At 37.2% G+C, this 16,646-nt stretch overlaps 2 protein-coding genes across 2 annotated transcripts; both read right to left on the bottom strand.

Annotated features, from left to right (window-relative positions):
- Positions 1 to 397: 397 nt before the first annotated feature.
- LOC107829120 (uncharacterized) lies at positions 398 to 1,753 on the bottom strand. The gene is made up of 3 exons (XM_016656563.2): positions 1,590 to 1,753; positions 1,146 to 1,475; positions 398 to 758 (listed from the first exon to the last, which is right to left on the bottom strand). The coding sequence occupies exons 1-3, from the start codon at positions 1,642 to 1,644 to the stop codon at positions 610 to 612; spliced, it is 534 nt and encodes a 177-aa protein (XP_016512049.1). The 5' UTR covers positions 1,645 to 1,753; the 3' UTR covers positions 398 to 609.
- A 3,784-nt stretch (positions 1,754 to 5,537) lies between these two features.
- On the bottom strand, positions 5,538 to 8,265 carry LOC107829128 (uncharacterized). The gene is made up of 6 exons (XM_016656575.2): positions 7,981 to 8,265; positions 6,953 to 7,022; positions 6,802 to 6,864; positions 6,245 to 6,286; positions 6,098 to 6,154; positions 5,538 to 5,961 (listed from the first exon to the last, which is right to left on the bottom strand). The coding sequence occupies exons 1-6, from the start codon at positions 8,184 to 8,186 to the stop codon at positions 5,869 to 5,871; spliced, it is 531 nt and encodes a 176-aa protein (XP_016512061.1). The 5' UTR covers positions 8,187 to 8,265; the 3' UTR covers positions 5,538 to 5,868.
- Between the last annotated feature and the right edge of the window lie 8,381 nt (positions 8,266 to 16,646).

Here is a 16,646-nt window from a genome sequence, read left to right as displayed (position 1 = left end):
TAAGTCATATTCATCCCTTTTCTAATCCAAGCTCACTCATATTTTCAAGTTAGAAACGGGTTAATTTGTTTCTAATTCATATTGTAAATGAACTTGTTAAATACGATCTTATATTGGAGTATTAGCTTGGTCTATATTATTTGCTTCTTTGTTGTATAAACTCAAAGAATTGCATATAGGATTTAACTTATATGAGTATGACACTACAAATAATCTATACACTATTATTATATTTTAACATGTTATAACAAGTTTCTTATACCTTACTGTCTAGTTCATCAAAAAATCACCCAAAGAATATCTACATGTAAACTTTCTTAAAATGTGAGATTTGTGATCTTGAAAATAAGATAAGTTACTATATATGAAAGTTACGTACCTACTGTTGCAAATCACCTTGATCTAATAACATATTTATATTATAACCTATCGGTGCACAAAATTAAAATTAAACATCATATAGTATCATCCCATTTTACACGAGTATAACTTTTAATAATACAAGAACTTTATCTATCAAATCACCAAGAGATAATTGTGATAGATATTGGCAATGGCAGTGGGACTGTCTTACACATTTATTACATGGGTGCCGGAGCACAATCAAAATCAATATTCAGAAGGAGGAGGAGCTGCAGCAGAAACTGGACCAGCAGCATAAACTGGAGCCTTAGCAGCAGCACCAGAGCTCAGAAGTTGAGACGTTCCATGGTGTGCACGAGTTTTCTGCGACAAACATAGTCCATGCAAAGATATTCCTGCAAGTATTTCAGTTTTTAGGATAAGAAAAGCTAAGACTTTTGGCTAGATTAATGTATCTTATAAAGTATCAATACAAGAAAGAGATAAAACATAGTTTTATTAAATTAGAAGAAAAGGAGAAAGCAAATTGTAAATAATTTTTACATTATCGGTGTTGTAGCAAGTTGTCAACTTTATTTTTCCACGTGGTTGGTTCCAATAATTATGGACAGTTACCTCTAATTATCGACATGATAGTGTAAAAATTCTAATACATTTTTTATCTGTATATATAAGTTTAACTACTAAAAATGTCCATTGAACTAACAAACACGAAAAATGAACACAAGGGGTACTACTTTTGAGGGGGATTTGTGTGGAGATTGGGGGAAGGTAGGGATCACCTTCAGCAGAAGCCAAATTGGAGTAAAGATCAACAATATTGGGACAATTGTTGTAACACTGTGCTGAGCAAAGTTTGGCAATGAATTTAGAATCAAGAAGGGAGTCTGAAGACAGGCCAAGAGATTGCCTGTCAACACCACATGCACCAATGCATTCATCTGTCTCTATATATTCCTGCATTTTATTAGTTGCAAACACTTCTGAAGTTTGGCATTCCATTTCCAGATTTCCTTCGCTAGAAACGTGACTCTCCAGCAAACACCTCTTTCCACTGCTTGCTATTGAGAACGTACACATTTCCTCTGGTAATTCCTCGCATATCAAATCACCTGAAAAATCAACAAAAGGCAATATTAAAAGAGGTTATATAACTTAAAACCCTGAAGTGATTATTAAGAATGTAAAAGAAAGCAGGGTTTCTATTTATTTTTGAGGTTAATTACCAAGAACTCCTTGGAGGAAGAGGCATAAAGCAAGGAAGAGAGTAGTGAAGTTCATATTGATTTCCAAGAATATTCTGCAAGATTTTGTTGCTTGGAGATTTGATGAAGGAAGAGTGAGTGTGTTTGTATGAGGAGAATTATGGAAATGAGAGTTTATTATATAGAGAAGAGTTTATCAAATCTATTGGAAAGGGAGGAGTTCCAGGACAATTATTGTTTCCCAAAATTGTCTGGGGCGGATGTCGGTCAAAATAAATCCTTTTTTTTTCTTTTTCTATATTGGATCTACTAGTCAACATGCACTTGTTTGGGTTACAAGAATTAATATATTGATTTACATTAATCCTACACTCGTCTCTACAAATTGTTTGCCGTAATGAGAAGAATTATTCTAGGTAATTAAAACACTACAAAAAATTTGGAATTAACTACGAATTTCGTCGCTAAATCGCTCGTAGCTAATATAATTTATTGATATATAATATGTCGCTAAACATGATTAGAGGAGAATTTTTCTGTTTAGCTACAGATTTGTCCGTCGCTAATTCTTATTTTTTTTAGTAAATTCATTTTCTTAACCTGGTAAACTGCGAATATACACGTTTCAAGGTAATTAGTTCCTGTCATGTAATGATATCATCACTAAATTGTTTTGTTCGCACAGTTCAGGTAGTGTGATATTAAAGCCTCGAACGAAAATTGTTTTTACTATTAAAACCTTGCATGAAAATTGTGGCACGAATCTTGCTGGTAGTTTGTCTCTTTGTCTATGCAAAGTACAAAGAGAGGAGCTAGATTATACATTTGGTTCAAGAAAAGCAAACTGTAGCACGATCCTTGGTGGCAGTTTGTTTTTGTCTAGGTGGAGTTTTAACAGGAGACAGCTTACGTTTGCCTATATACACAAACAGACAAGTTCCAAGTTTTTCTCTTCTAATTTTAGTAAGTTTTTCTCTTTTGTTGTTTATATTGCTGAAGATAATGAGCACCTTTCGTCATTTCAAGTACAGCCAATATTTAGGTTGATGAGCGTTGCGCAGGGGAATTTGGTATTTTATGTGTGGTGGACTGTACGAATTCATTTCACATGTATTTTGTTTGGGTGAGGGTTAGGAAGAAATGACAAGCCAAGCATTACGACTACAAGAGAGAAGCAAAACTCCATAGACAGATAACTAGATGAATATTAGGATCGGAGGAGGAGTGGGACGACAAATTAAATAGTACTCGTAGTATATATGCACAGAAGAACAAGTTTGAAATGTCAGATTACACTTAACAGGTTAAAACAAGATAAGAAGGAATATGCACGTAACACAATGTCCTTAAAGTTTGTCATTTGTCATTTGTCATGTGATGATCTTCATTCTTCCAATGATTCAGAAGGTTGCTTTAACCTTATATTAGCTACACTGTCGAGCTTAACAAATGAGGTATATACAAATAATGCATCACCTATACCGCATTCCCCAAGGATGAAAACTTTTAACATCTGATCCTAGAAATTATATGCATTTTAATTATGAATATAAAAGTGAAAATGTCAAAACTAGGGGCGTTAATGGAGCTAAGGGATAAGTCACATTTGTTAGTCAGACTAGAAGTGTTTTTGTGCATGGGCAGAAAGGGAAGAAGATTGCAAGTAATCGATGAAATTAAAATAGTTTATGTTTGACTAGAAAATATAGAACTTGGTTCAACTAATTAAATTTATATAAATAAGGGTTAATCTTAGTTAACGATAATATTCTAAAGATGAAATTTTAAGAAGTGCAATAAATAATACGTAGATATACTTCAATAGCAACGGTGGCACACAATCAATATTTAAGAAGTCAAAGGAAGTAATGTAGCATTAAATAGTGATGAATAGCAATAAATGACATTTATCTAAATAGACCGAATGAGTCATCCAAGAAAGGATGAAATCAGTGAATGTTCTTCCTGACAATGATGAGTGATGGATAAGCCTTTGAATATCTGAGTTATTCTCGGATCTAGTGAAAAAGTGTAGATAAGAATCTTAGTGAAAAGATTGTGTTTGTATCCTTGCAACGAGATCTGATTCTCTCTTTTAAAGTTAAAGAGTATTTTACAAATGAATATCACATGTCCCCTATCATTGTGTCTCTTTCTATTTATAGAGAACATGTTCCTAAACAAGTGCAGAGAATATCTACTAGAATATTCTCTTTTATGTCTTATCTTGAAACTAGCCGTTATAACTCTTTCAAGGGTACTCGACCTCGGCCTTGATCCATGATGACTTCCTCGGCTTCATCCCTTGCTGACTCTTCGACCACGGCCTTCACTGTTTCTTAGATTACTTCGACAAGCGATAGCTGGGAACGTTCCACCAATACGAATATGAACAAAACATGTGCATCCAAACACTCGCAAATACCTATTATAGTACTGCCCCAGTAAAAAGTTCGTGAGGTGCCGCTGCGGTTTTGACTTAAGTATTCTAAAGATAGATTTTGACCCATACAGTTTATATACTTGGTTCTCCGCCTCATTGAAAGAGGCGGGCGTATGATATTGATAGGGTAATAATCTAATTATGTCATATACTTATAGTTTATATCGGTCTCTACCTTTTATTCTCTAACTTGGCAGTACAGCATTTCATGGAAGGTGCAGTAAGGGAAAAACAAAAAGATATTATTAAAGTTTGGTAATTAGAGTTCAACTTGTCCATTTTAAAATCTAATATATGTATCTATTCTTGTGCACTGACTTTATGACCCCTCTTGTCGAGATGTGTCAACTTAAGAATTTCTACATTATTTCATATCTGATTCTACTTCGCAATTTGATTAAGGAAGTCACTTTATTTGTGTCGGGAGTTATACAAGTATGAAACTTCGGTTAGTTTAGAAAAGAAAAGTACTCGTTACGTATTCTGATTTACCAGTTAAAGTTTAGTGCCCTAAACACAAAATACGATTAATCGACTGTAACGGTTATAATAAAAGATGATACTGATATGGTTTTCGAGCTGTTAATAACCAATCTCCAATCATTTTGTATTACCTGGGAGCTGGTACTAGTAATTGTAATTGGGCTAAACAAGTGGTATGCTGCTTGGTTTAAGAAAATGTCTTGTAATGGGGTATAAAAAGATTATCTGAAACTGATCCAATGGTGCTACCTCCTTGTGTTTCGCAACAAGGTGACCCATGGAGGATGCTTCAGAAGTGAAAGCTATTAGACAAATCATTGAAGAAAAGGGGTAGTTGCCTAGCATTAATATAGTGAAGCTAATAAATTAACACCTCCTTTTCGGGGAAAAAAAGAAAAAAGAAAATAGCACCTCCTTAGCATGCTTATCAGCAATACATGGAGATTACTAGTTTTTGGCAACTACAGAGAAAAATTAGAGGCCTTCTACAACTGGACAAATGGCAAATGATATCTATCAAAATTTGAAAATTGAAAGCAACAGAAATTTGTTTTGATCCTCTTTGAAATAGGAAACCACATAAGGGTAGACTGCTTACATCACTAGCACTTAATCAACAATCAGAAGAGAGAGTGACGAACTCTAGCTGGCTATCAGTTCTTTTATAGATGCAATGCGTTAACCAGATGTCCGAAATGCCTACTATCCTTGCACATAAATGACGTTAGGAAAAATTCTGAAATCAAGCAAGCAGGCGAAGAGGAAATTCAATTAAAGGTCCCCGTGAAAGTGCCTTTCTCACTATGAAGAGTCAAAAGAGCTCCACTCTGCCTGAACGGCTCAACCTAAAAAACAGGCAGATTTAACAGCAGTACTTTAAGATTGATCACTTAATTACATTTGGTAAAACATTAAAGGGAGAATTTGTACAATTCGAATCATGCTTTTTAAGCCTATAGTCGTGTCTCCTATGCTGAGACTTGTTCAGCTATTAAATTAATTGAGCTGAAATAAAAGTTGGTTCCCTCACAGAAGATCAACAATGATCAGCCAAAACACTTTTCGATCATTTAATATTACAATGTCTAATTTAACCATACAAAAACTAAAAGCACAACGGCATTTGACAGAATACATAATGGTGAAACTAACAAAAATTTCAAAACTTATACAAACTTCCCACACTGGCAACCGCAGAAATGAGCAGCATGGTATTGAGCTTCACCTGAAGGCTGGATAAGATCAACATACTCACAATAGGCAAAATGATGCAAGTTCTGAATACAATGAGAACACTGATACTTGAAGATATGTTGCTACAAACATTTGCCTGAACCAGTGGGAAACTTAGGCTAACTTTTAGACTTCAAATAATCAATCATAACTTGCATTCAGGAATTTGAGTAATTCATTTCGTTTACTCTCTGCTTCCTTGTCCTCCTTTGTCTTGTCTAGCTTCAAGAGAATCTACAAATAAGAACATATAATCACTAAAATTCCATAGCTTTAACCCCACCCATGTTTCAAGGCGATTAGTAGGCAAGCTAAAGGCAGCAAACACTAGTAGCATAGTTTCCTGACAATCCAAGAAAGATGAACGGACCTTTTTGCCAGAGACAGCACTCCGACGGACGCCATCATCCTTATCACGCCCCAAAAACTGGATATGGTAGATTATGTATATGAAAAAAAGAAAGAAAGGAGAACAACTCTAAAAGAGAAACTAAAATTAAGTATGAGAAAATAAAACCTTAGAAAGCTGCACAGGACCACTACTTTCCTCCTGCTGCTTCTGCATATGGCTCCCATTGCCATCATAACCCACAAACAAGTAACAAAACCAGGCAAACCATCAAGCACCCAGCCACCATGTCACAGACCACAGCTCCAAATTCGAAGAGCCATAAAAATAAACAGGCAGAAAAGTACTATCAGCATCTCATACATTAATAAGCACAGTAACTGCCAACAGCTGAAATCTAAAAAGTTTATATGGACTATGTAACAGTGTGCTTAAAGTTTGTATGCTCGGAGCAATAGCGTACAACATTAAAAAGGCCAGCTCGGTGCACTAAGCTCTCGCTATGCGCGAGGTCCGGAGAAGGGCCGGACCACAAGGGTCTATTGTACGCAGCCTTACCCTGCATTTATGCAAGAGGTTGTCTCCACGGCTCGAACCCATGACCTCCTGGTCACATGGCAGCAACTTTACCGGTTATGCCAAGGCTCCCCTTCTAATAGTGTACAACATTAAAACATAAAAAGCAGAAGAAGTCTGACTGCATGGTCATGCGAACAAAAATCTACCTCTTTAGTTTTAAGCTTATGACGTTTTTGCCTGTGACTTTTCCCTCTCTCTTTATCCTTCTTCTGAAAAGGAAACAAGCTGGTAATATGTCAATGTTCAAGCAAAATATGTAATTGAAAAAATAATAACCAAATCTTCTCAAGCAACCACCTTAGTGGCTCTATCTTTCTGTCTGTGTCTTTTTGAACTGTTGACTGCTTCACGTTCACTGTCTGAAGAACTATAAGCAAAAGAGTTGTAACTAGATGGTTACAATGGAAAAAAGAGGCAATCTAATTTAGAAACACTTGAGACCTCCCAGTAACAGCAGGCTGGAATCTACACACATTGTGGAACAGGCAGAGGCATGCAACAGTTTTATAAGAAGCAACAACGCAGAGGCATGCAACAATCATGCTCATCTTGAAAGCCCCATGCTTGGATTTGAGATATTCCAAAATAAAATAGGACCTTTAAGAATTTGGATACGAAAGAATTCCTTTGTTCTGGAAAGAGAGAACTATTAAAGCTTCCATTTCCTTTTTCTTTCTGACCCCTAGTTTCCGGTCTAAGTTCCCACAAGCTGGTGTGAACCCCAATATCTCATGTCGAAACTGTGACAAAGCAATATTTATTTGCTCGTTCTGCCCCAGTTCGGCAAAGATCCAACTGTAGGATCTATTGAGAGCAATGTCTTCATCACCAAGCAACTAAATAGGAAAAACTCAAGATATTTTTCTAACATTAAGTTACCCATATAGAACACTGTTTTACCATATTAAAACTTCTATTACTTCTCTTTCTCTTATCTTCTTAAGAGGATGCCTTCGTCCTAGCGAAGGCTGACCTCCCCAGCTTTGGTTAAACTTTCAGCAATTAACAGTGACTTAAAAGATATAGCTAAGGCGCTAGGAAAACACCTCGCCTTCTATTTATAATGATAATGATAAGGTGACAAACATCTTAAGTGACGAATACTGCAGTTTCCAATACTTCTTAGGCCTAAAACACTGATTTCGACATAGAATAAACAAATACAAAGCAAACAATTCGAACAATCATTTGACAACAACTAATTGTTTACTAGAATTAACACTTAGGATTAATTTACACAACTAATTAACCCTAAGTTCATAAAACTAGATCGTCAAATCCCTAAACAACTCTCCATCAAAGCAAATTAATCTATGTAAATAAACCTGTAGTCTTCAGAGGAAGAGGAAGAAGAATAGCTGTCGGAGGATGAATGACGGCTACGACGACGTTTGGTGTGAGAGCGGCTCTTCTTGAGAACCTTGAGAGCGTCCTTATCTTTGTCTTTTCGGTGGCGCCGATGACGCTTACGATCCCGGTGACCAGAAGACGACGAAGAGTCCGACGCCGATGAGGACGATGAGGCGGCCATCGAGATCGGCGGATGAGTTGGGAGCTTTTTCTTTCCCCTTGTGAAGAGACAAATTGGTGCAAATTGTATCTGCAAGCAACGCTACTTGAATTTTACGTTTTTCGAAAGGGTAATCTTGGTATTATGCTAGTACTCCATTTCAATTAAACCCCTAGTTCTAAAGACCAGCTTATGACTTTTTTATCAAACTTTTGGGAAGTCAAAACTACCTTTTTTTTCCCTTTAAAAACGATCCATTTTTTACGAGAATTTTGGGGTGTTTGGCAAGGGAAAAAATACTTTGAACTAATGATCAACAGCAGAAGCATGTTGTGGGAGAGAAACTACTAATTTCCTGAATTACACTTCTGGTTTTTATTAAACAATAAAAAATTACTGTAGAAACAGAGAGTGAGGCCGAAGCATGCTATTTTATAGGAATTTTTACCTACCTACATTAAATTATAAACTTAACTAGTGAACTTGTGAAAGATTTCATTATATTTATAAGATGATCTTTTTCTAATATTCAAATACTAAAAATAATAAAATCGGATATGTACACTTAATTGTTTACCTTCTCGTTCTCCAACACAATATCCGATTTCATAACGAGGAGAGGTAAGATAAAGGAACTAATTACATCTATTTATTTTCTTTGCATGAAATGTTTACAGTTTACTTTGAAATGTTTACAGTTTACTTTGTTGTTTGGCACGAATGCAACAAAAATAAAGAAGACAAATTTTTGATCTTTGTCTAATTTTGATGTAATATAACAAATTGAGGTGAATAGCCTCATTTGTTTTTTTTATTTTATAATTAAGACGTCAGAATCTGAATACATATCTGAATATCAAGATATGTATTAAGATTAAGATATCTGAATTCGAATACACATCTGAATATCAAGATATATATTAAGATCTGAATACTAAATGATTTTTAACGTCTGAATATATAAAATCTTTATTTGAAAATTAATAAATATAAAATTCAAATAAAATATTAATTAATCTAATATTCTATCAATAAAATATATTTTTTTTAAATATGGTAGTTGCTGGTGGTGATGATGGCTAACGATGGTGCTTGTGAATGCCGACTAAAGACGTGGTTGTTGGTGGTTTTGGTTGATGGTGGTGGTTCTGGGTAGTAGCTAGTGGTGATTGGTAGCAATAACGATTATGGTGGAGGATAGTGGTGGTGCATGGTGAATGTTAATAATGGTGGGTGGTGGCGATGGTTGTGGTTGTGATTGGCGATGAGTGATGATGGGTGATAGTAGTTTATAATAATGGGTGGTGTCATCTATGTTTATTAATGGTGATGAGGTGGTTGATTGTGGTAGTTAAGGTGGGTGAGTGTGTGGTTATGGTTGAGGATGATGGTAGTGGAGGCGACTATGGTTGCGGGTGGTGGTAGTGGTAGTTGATAATGGTAGGTGGTGGCGGCAGTTAGTAATGATTGTGGATGATAGCATCTTAATGAAATCAAGTCTTGGTTATAGATCTTAATCATACAGACCTATTCACACTCATTAAGTGGTTGTGAGTAAAAAAAACAAACACACTTAATTATTAGATCTGAATGTTTAAGATTCAGACTTTAAAATCAAATACACTTAATGTCTGAGAACTGAATGATTAAGATTCAGATCTCCACTAAGTGCAAATAAATGAGGCCTACGTTTATCTTGTACTTTCGTCTTCTTTAAGTTTCTGAAGGAAAATGACTCTTATATATCGCAGCTCTATATATCCTTCATTTATTTATTTCTTGCTCGTTGTTCGAAAATTATTTTTGGTTCTTCCTTTTCTTCCTTTTTGTCCCTTCATTCTAACTCCTCCTTATCTATTACTTATTCACCAAAATCTGAAGCCACGTTTCTAAACTACTCTTATATAAGGAAATCATGTTCACCCTATGTAACGATCCGACCGGTCGTTTTGAGTATCACAGCCCCCTTTCCCTATTTACTACTCAATTTGGGCTTTACAATTGTTGTGTGACTTACTAGGGTAATTGGTTCGGGTTCGGTTAGGTATTGGAATGAATTGGAACACTTAGTTCCAAGGTTTAAAACTTAAGTTGAAAAAGTTGATCGGATATTGACTTATGTGTAAACGACCTCGGAATTTAATTCTGAGGATTCCAATAGTTATATGGTGATTTTGGACTTAGGGGCGTGTCCGAAAAATTATTTGGAGGTCCGTAGTGGAATTAGGCTTGAAATGCCGAAAGTTAAATTTTTGGGAAGTTTGACCGAGGGGTTGACTTTTTAATATCGAGGTCGGAATCCGATTCTGGAAATTGGAATAGCTTCATTATGTCATTTATGACTTGTGTGCAAAATTTGAGGTCAATCGGACTTGATTCAATAGGTTTCGGCATCGAATGTAGAAGTTGGAAATTTCATAAGACTAAAGTTTCAAGTGAGTTCGTACAAGACCTAATTTCAAATGAGTATAACTCTCATGATATGAAGTGTTATATGGTGTATTACCTATAAAATGAAAGATCTTTGAGTCTAGTTTCTAACTCTTCAAACCGTTTGTCATTTGGACATTCCTACAAGAAGTTATGACCAAATTACCAAAAGCTGAAAAAATACGATTATGCGGCAAACTGTGCGACCGCAAATCAATTATGCGAGCCGCAAAACAGGTTTGCGACACGCAAAATGGTCGCCGATATGCCCAGCACACACCACTTCTGGGCATCAGTTTTGCGATCCATTGTGCGACCCGCATACCTATTTGGCGGTGCATTGTGCGATCACATACATGTTTTCGGAGGGGTAATTTTTTTATTTTCATAACCCGACCCCATTTTGATAAATAAGCTTTGGGGCTTATTTTGAGGCAATTATCTGATGATTTTAGAGAGAAGTGAGAGTGTTCTAGAGAGAGGAAGTAGATGAAGTGTCTTGTTCATCAAATTCTTGTCCAAGCCTTAAAATCCAACAAGAAATCCCTCAAGTTCTTCATCAAAGAGGTAAGGTTTTAACCTCTAATCTTCAATTTCGAGTTTGAGTAATGATGGGTGATTAAGAGTATGATTCTTGGGTATAAAAGTATTATTTATACGTATCAATAAGGTTTATGGAAAGAGTGTTGAGTTCAAATGGGTAAAGATTGGGTTGAAAATGGTAGAAATCTTCAAAAACTTCAATTGAAGATTTGAGGGTCGAGTTGATATTGGAATTTAGTAAAATTTGTATGGTTGAACTCGTGGTTGGATGGTCGTTAATATTTTATAACTTTTTCGGGTTCCAAGACGTGGGCCCCACAAACGTTTTTGGGGCGTAATTTTGAATTTTGTGAAAAATATTAATATTTTAATATGGAATTAATTCTTATAAATTTTGTGAGCTGAATAAAATTAATTGTGACTAGATTCGAGCCGTTCGAAAGTTGATACGCGCAGAATGGGATTTCTGGAGCATTATTTAGCTTGCTCGACATTGGATTTGGCTTGTTCGAGGTAAGTAACAGTTTTAAATCTGGTCCTGAGGGTATGAAACCCTGGAATTTTGTATCATGTGATTATTTTGGAGGTGACGCATATACTAGGTGACGGGCGTGCGGGCGTGCACCGAGGAGATTGTGACTTGGTCCGTCCTTGGGAAATTGTAAAGCTGAATAACTGATTTGTGGGGTCCATCCCATAAATTAAGGAAGAAAAATTTCTTCCTTTGATTGGCAACCATCTTCTCTTTTGCATTGTCAAAAATGGTAGGCTGCAGAAGGAAAATGTCAAATTGTTAGGCGGAAGAAAGAAAAATTTGCATTGCAAATTTTCAACTAATCCTTCATTCTGATTGGTTGAAGAGGTAGGCTATTTCTCCTATAAAAGGAGAGCTTCGGCTTCTTCATTTCAACACACAGAAAGAGAAGCAACACAATAGTTGCAGAGAGTATTTCTCAGGCATTGTGAGAAATAGATTGTGTAGAGGAAAAAGAGAGAGTGAGCGATATTGTAGTGAGGTGGGAATATCAAAAGAGGGTTATTTCTTTTGAGTGTTGTAGTGATCTTTGGAGTATTTTACTCGGACCTACAAAGTGTAAAATTCCTTGCTATAGTGATATTGGTTGCTCGTCTCGGGGCCGTGATTTTTTCCCTTATTCAAAAGGGATTTTCACGTAAAAATCTTGGTGTCGTTGTCACTCTTTTATTCTTGTTAACTACCGTATCTCGGTGCTACATTATTATTTCGCTTTAAGTACCGTAAATATTATTTATGTGGGGGTTTATTCCCAACAACTAGTATCAGAGCACATTTTCTGTTTGTTCACAGAAATACTATTCACTGTCGGTAGTACTATACTCGGTGAAAAATAAAAATGTCCGGAGTAAAGTACGAGATATCAAAATTTAACGGAGATAGCGGTTTCTCAACATGCCAAAGAAGGACGAGAGATCTGCTCATCCAACAAGGATTACACAAGGTACTAGATGTTGATGCCAAAATGCATGATACTATGAAAGCTGAGGATTTGGCTGACTTGGATGAAAGGGCTGCTAGTACAATCAGGTTGAACTTATCAGATAATGTGATAAATAACATCATTGATGAAGATACCGCATGTGGCATTTGGGGAAGGTTGGAAAGTCTATACATGTCCAAAACGCTAACAAATAAATTGTACCTGAAGAAGCAACTATACGCCCTACACATGGGTAAAGGTACGAATTTTTTGTCACATTTAAATGGGTTTAACGGACTAATCACACAGCTCGCCAATCTCGGAATGAAAATTGAGGAAGAAGATAAAGCCATCTTGCTGTTGAACTCGTTTCCATCTTCGTACGATAATCTGGCAACAATCATCCTGCACGGTAAGACTACCATTGAGTTGAAAGATGTCACATCGACTCTTTTACTCAATAAGAAGATGAGAAAGAAGCCTGAAAATCAAGGACATGCTCTCATCACAGAAGGTAGAGGCATGAGTTATAAAAGGAGTTTGAACAACTATGGTAGATCCGGAGCTCGTGGGAAGTCTAAGAACCGGTCCAAATCAAGAGCTAAAAATTTCTACAATTGTGATCAACCAGGTCACTTCAAAGGAGATTGCCCAAATTCAAGGAAGGGCAAAAGTGAAACTAGTGGCTAGAAGAATGACGACAACACAGCCTCCATGGTGCAACACAATGATAATGTTGTCCTCTGTATAAATGAGGAAGAGGAATGCATGCACTTATCAGGTCCAGAGTTGGAATGGGTGGTTGATACAGCAACATCTTACCATGCCACACCGGTAAAAGATCTTTTTTTTGCAGATATGTAGCAGGTGATTTCGGCCTTGTGAGAATGGGTAACACAAGTTACTCAAAGATTACGGGGATTGGTGATATTTGTATCAAGACAAATGTCGGATGCACATTGGTTCTGAAGTACGTGCGACATGAACCTGATTTGCGGATGAACTTGATCTCGGGAATTGCTTTAAACCGAGATGGATACGAGAACTATTTTACAAATCAAAAGTGAAGACTCACCAAGGGATGATTGGTGATTGCAAAGGGAGTTGCTCATGGCACATTGTACAGGACAAATGCATAAATATGCCAAGGTGAATTGAACGCGGCACAAGATGAGATTTCTGCAGATTTGTGGCACAAAAGAATGGGTCATATGAGCGAGAATGGATTGCAGATTCTTGCCAAGAAATCACTCATTTCTTATGCCAAAGGTACAACGGTAAAACCCTATGACTACTGTTTATTTGGTAAGCAGCATAGAGTCTCATTTCAGACATCGTCTGAAAGAAAATTGAATATACTTGATTTGGTATATTCTGCTGTTTGTGGTCCAATAGAAATTGAATCGATGGGCGGTAACAAATATTTTGTTACTTTTATTGATGATGCTTCACGAAAATTATGGGTTCATATTTTGAAAACCAAAGATCAGGTGTTTCAAGTTTTCTAGAAGTTTCATGCTATGGTGGAAAGGGAGACAGGCCAAAAGCTAAAGCATCTCCGAAGTGACAATGGAGGTGAGTACACTTCAAGGCAATTTGAAGAGTACTGTTCTAACCATGGGATCAGACATGAAAAGACAGTTTCTAGAACCCCACAACACAATGGCGTAGCCAAAAAGATGAACCACACCATTGTGGAGAAGGTGAGAAGCATGCTCAGAATGGCTAAATTGCCTAAGTCATTCTGGGGTGAAGTAGTTCAGACAACCTGTTACTTGATCAATAGGAGTCCATCAGTTCCGTTGGCGTTTGACATCCCAGAGAGAGTTTGGACCAACAAGGAGGTGTCCTACTCGCATGTGAAGGTGTTCGGTTGCAAAGCCTTGCACATGTACCAACTGAGCAGAAAATAAAGCTGGATGATAAATCTGTTCCTTGCATATTCATCGGATATGGAGATGAAGAATTCAGATACAGATTGTGGGATCCCGTAAGGAAGAAGGTCATCAGAAGCAGAGATGTAGTCTTTCGAGAAAGTGAAGTTGGAACTGCTGATGATATGCTAGAGAAGGCCAAGAATGGTATTATTTCTAACCTGATTACTATTCCTTCTACTTCTAACAATCCCACAAGTGCAGAAAGTACGACCGACGAGGTTGACGAGCAGGGGGAGAAACCTGGTGAAGTTATTGAGCAGGGGGAGCAACCTGGTGATGATGTCGAGCAAGTGGATCACCCTACTCAGTGAGAAGAACAACCTCAACCTCTGAGGAGATTAGAAAGGCCAAGGGTAGAGTCATGCAGGTACCCTTCGACGGAGTATGTCCTCATCAGTGATGAGAGGGAGCCAGAAAGTCTTAAAGAGGTGATGTCCTATCCAGAAAAGAACCAGTGGATGAAAGCCATGCAAAAGGAGATGGAATATTTGCAGAAAAATGGCACGTACAAGTTGGTTGAACTTCTAAAGGGTAAAAGACCACTCAAATGTAAGTGGGTCATTAAACTCAAGAAAGATGAAAATGACAAGCTGGTCAGATACAAAGCTCGATTGGTGGTAAAAAGCTTCGAGTAGAAGAAAGGTATTGATTTTCATGAAATTTTCTCACCTGTTGTCAAAATGACTTCTATTCGATCAATCTTGAGCTTAGCAGCTAGCCTGGATCTTGAAGTGGAGTAGTTGGACGTGAAAACTGCATTTCTTCACGGAGATTTGGAAGAAGAGATCTATATGGAGCAGCCAGAAGGATTTGAAGTAGCTGAAAGGAAATACATGGTGTGCAAACGGAATAAGAGTCTTTATGGGTTGAAGCAAGCACCAAGGCAGTGGTACAAGAAGTTTGACTCATTCATGAAAAGTCAAACTTACACAAAGACATATTCTGACCCATGTGCATACTTCAAAAGATTTTCTGAAAATAACTTTATTATATTATTGTTGTATGTGGATGACATGTTAATTGTAGAAAAAGACAAGGGGCTGATCGCAAAGTTGAAGGGAGATGTGTTCAAGTCATTTGATATGAAGGACTTGGGCCCAGCACAACAAATTCTGGGTATGAAGATAGTTCGAGAGCGAACAACCAGAAAGTTGTGGCTGTCTCAGGAGAAGTACATTGAATGTGTACTGGACACCTCTTGCTAGTCATCACACCTCTTGCTAGTCATCTAAAGTTGAGCAAGAAGACGTGTCCTACAAGTGTGGAGGAGAAAGGGAATATGGCTAGAGTTCCTTATTCTTCAGCAGTCGGAAGCTTGATGTATGCAATGGTATGCACCAAACCTGATATTGCTCATGCACTTGGTGTTGTTAGTAGATTCCTTAAAAATCCTGGAAAGGAACATTGGGAAGCAGTCAAGTGGATACTCAGGTACCTGAGAGGTACCACGGGAGATTGTTTGTGCTTTGGAGGATCTCATCCAATCTTGAAGGGCTATACAGATGCTGATATGGCAGGTGACATTGATAACAGAAATACTGGATATTTGTTTACATTTTTAGGGGGAGCTATATCATGGCAGTCTAAATTGCAGAAGTTTGTTGCACTTTCAACAACTGAAGTAGATTACATTGCCGCTACAGAAGCTGGCAAGGAGATGCTATGGCTCAAGCGGCTTCTTCAAGATCTGGAATTGCATCAAACAGCACGCACTAACCCCAAGGCTGATAGCTCGTACCTGGATCTGCACACAAAAACATGTGCAAGAAGGGCATGAGTACACCACAATGGTACCCAGTAAGTGCCAAGCCTAACCTCGGTCGAGTAGTGACGAGGTCAGGTCAAGGCCCTACCGGAGTAAATATAATAAATTAAACAATAAAAAATATAAGTAAAATTTAAAGTAACATAGTTAGAGAAAATTCTCGAAAATTTAACAGTTAAGGGAGCCCTCGGCTCAAAACAAGGTAAACACAGTGGGAAATCTCTCGGGATACCGTCTCGTAGTTTCAAATGAATATGCATTATAGGGGGATCTCCCGGAATACATTCGTAGTCCCAAGGTAAATATGCAGTGCTGGGGGATCTCCCGGAATACGTCTGTAGTCCCAAAG

This window comes from Nicotiana tabacum, chromosome 19 (assembly GCF_000715075.1).
Source record: "Nicotiana tabacum cultivar K326 chromosome 19, ASM71507v2, whole genome shotgun sequence".
Classification (NCBI taxonomy): domain Eukaryota; kingdom Viridiplantae; phylum Streptophyta; class Magnoliopsida; order Solanales; family Solanaceae; genus Nicotiana; species Nicotiana tabacum.
The sequence above is the reverse complement of the archived record's forward strand: the minus strand, read 5'-3'. Positions and strand labels throughout refer to the sequence as shown.

What these genes read in the sequence shown, in the direction of transcription:
- LOC107829120 (XM_016656563.2), bottom strand. Translation starts at nt 1,644, where the DNA reads ATGAACTTCACTACTCTCTTCCTTGCTTTATGCCTCTTCCTCCAAGGA. An exon ending in CTTCCTCCAAGGAGTTCTTG is followed by an intron (nt 1,476 to 1,589) that starts GTAATTAACCTC and finishes TTGATTTTTCAG; the next exon opens with GTGATTTGATATGCGAGGAA. An exon ending in CAATTTGGCTTCTGCTGAAG is followed by an intron (nt 759 to 1,145) that starts GTGATCCCTACC and finishes AAATACTTGCAG; the next exon opens with GAATATCTTTGCATGGACTA.
- LOC107829128 (XM_016656575.2), bottom strand. Translation starts at nt 8,186, where the DNA reads ATGGCCGCCTCATCGTCCTCATCGGCGTCGGACTCTTCGTCGTCTTCT. An exon ending in ATAAGCTTAAAACTAAAGAG is followed by an intron (nt 6,287 to 6,801) that starts GTAGATTTTTGT and finishes AGCCATATGCAG; the next exon opens with AAGCAGCAGGAGGAAAGTAG. An exon ending in GTCCTGTGCAGCTTTCTAAG is followed by an intron (nt 6,155 to 6,244) that starts GTTTTATTTTCT and finishes TACCATATCCAG; the next exon opens with TTTTTGGGGCGTGATAAGGA.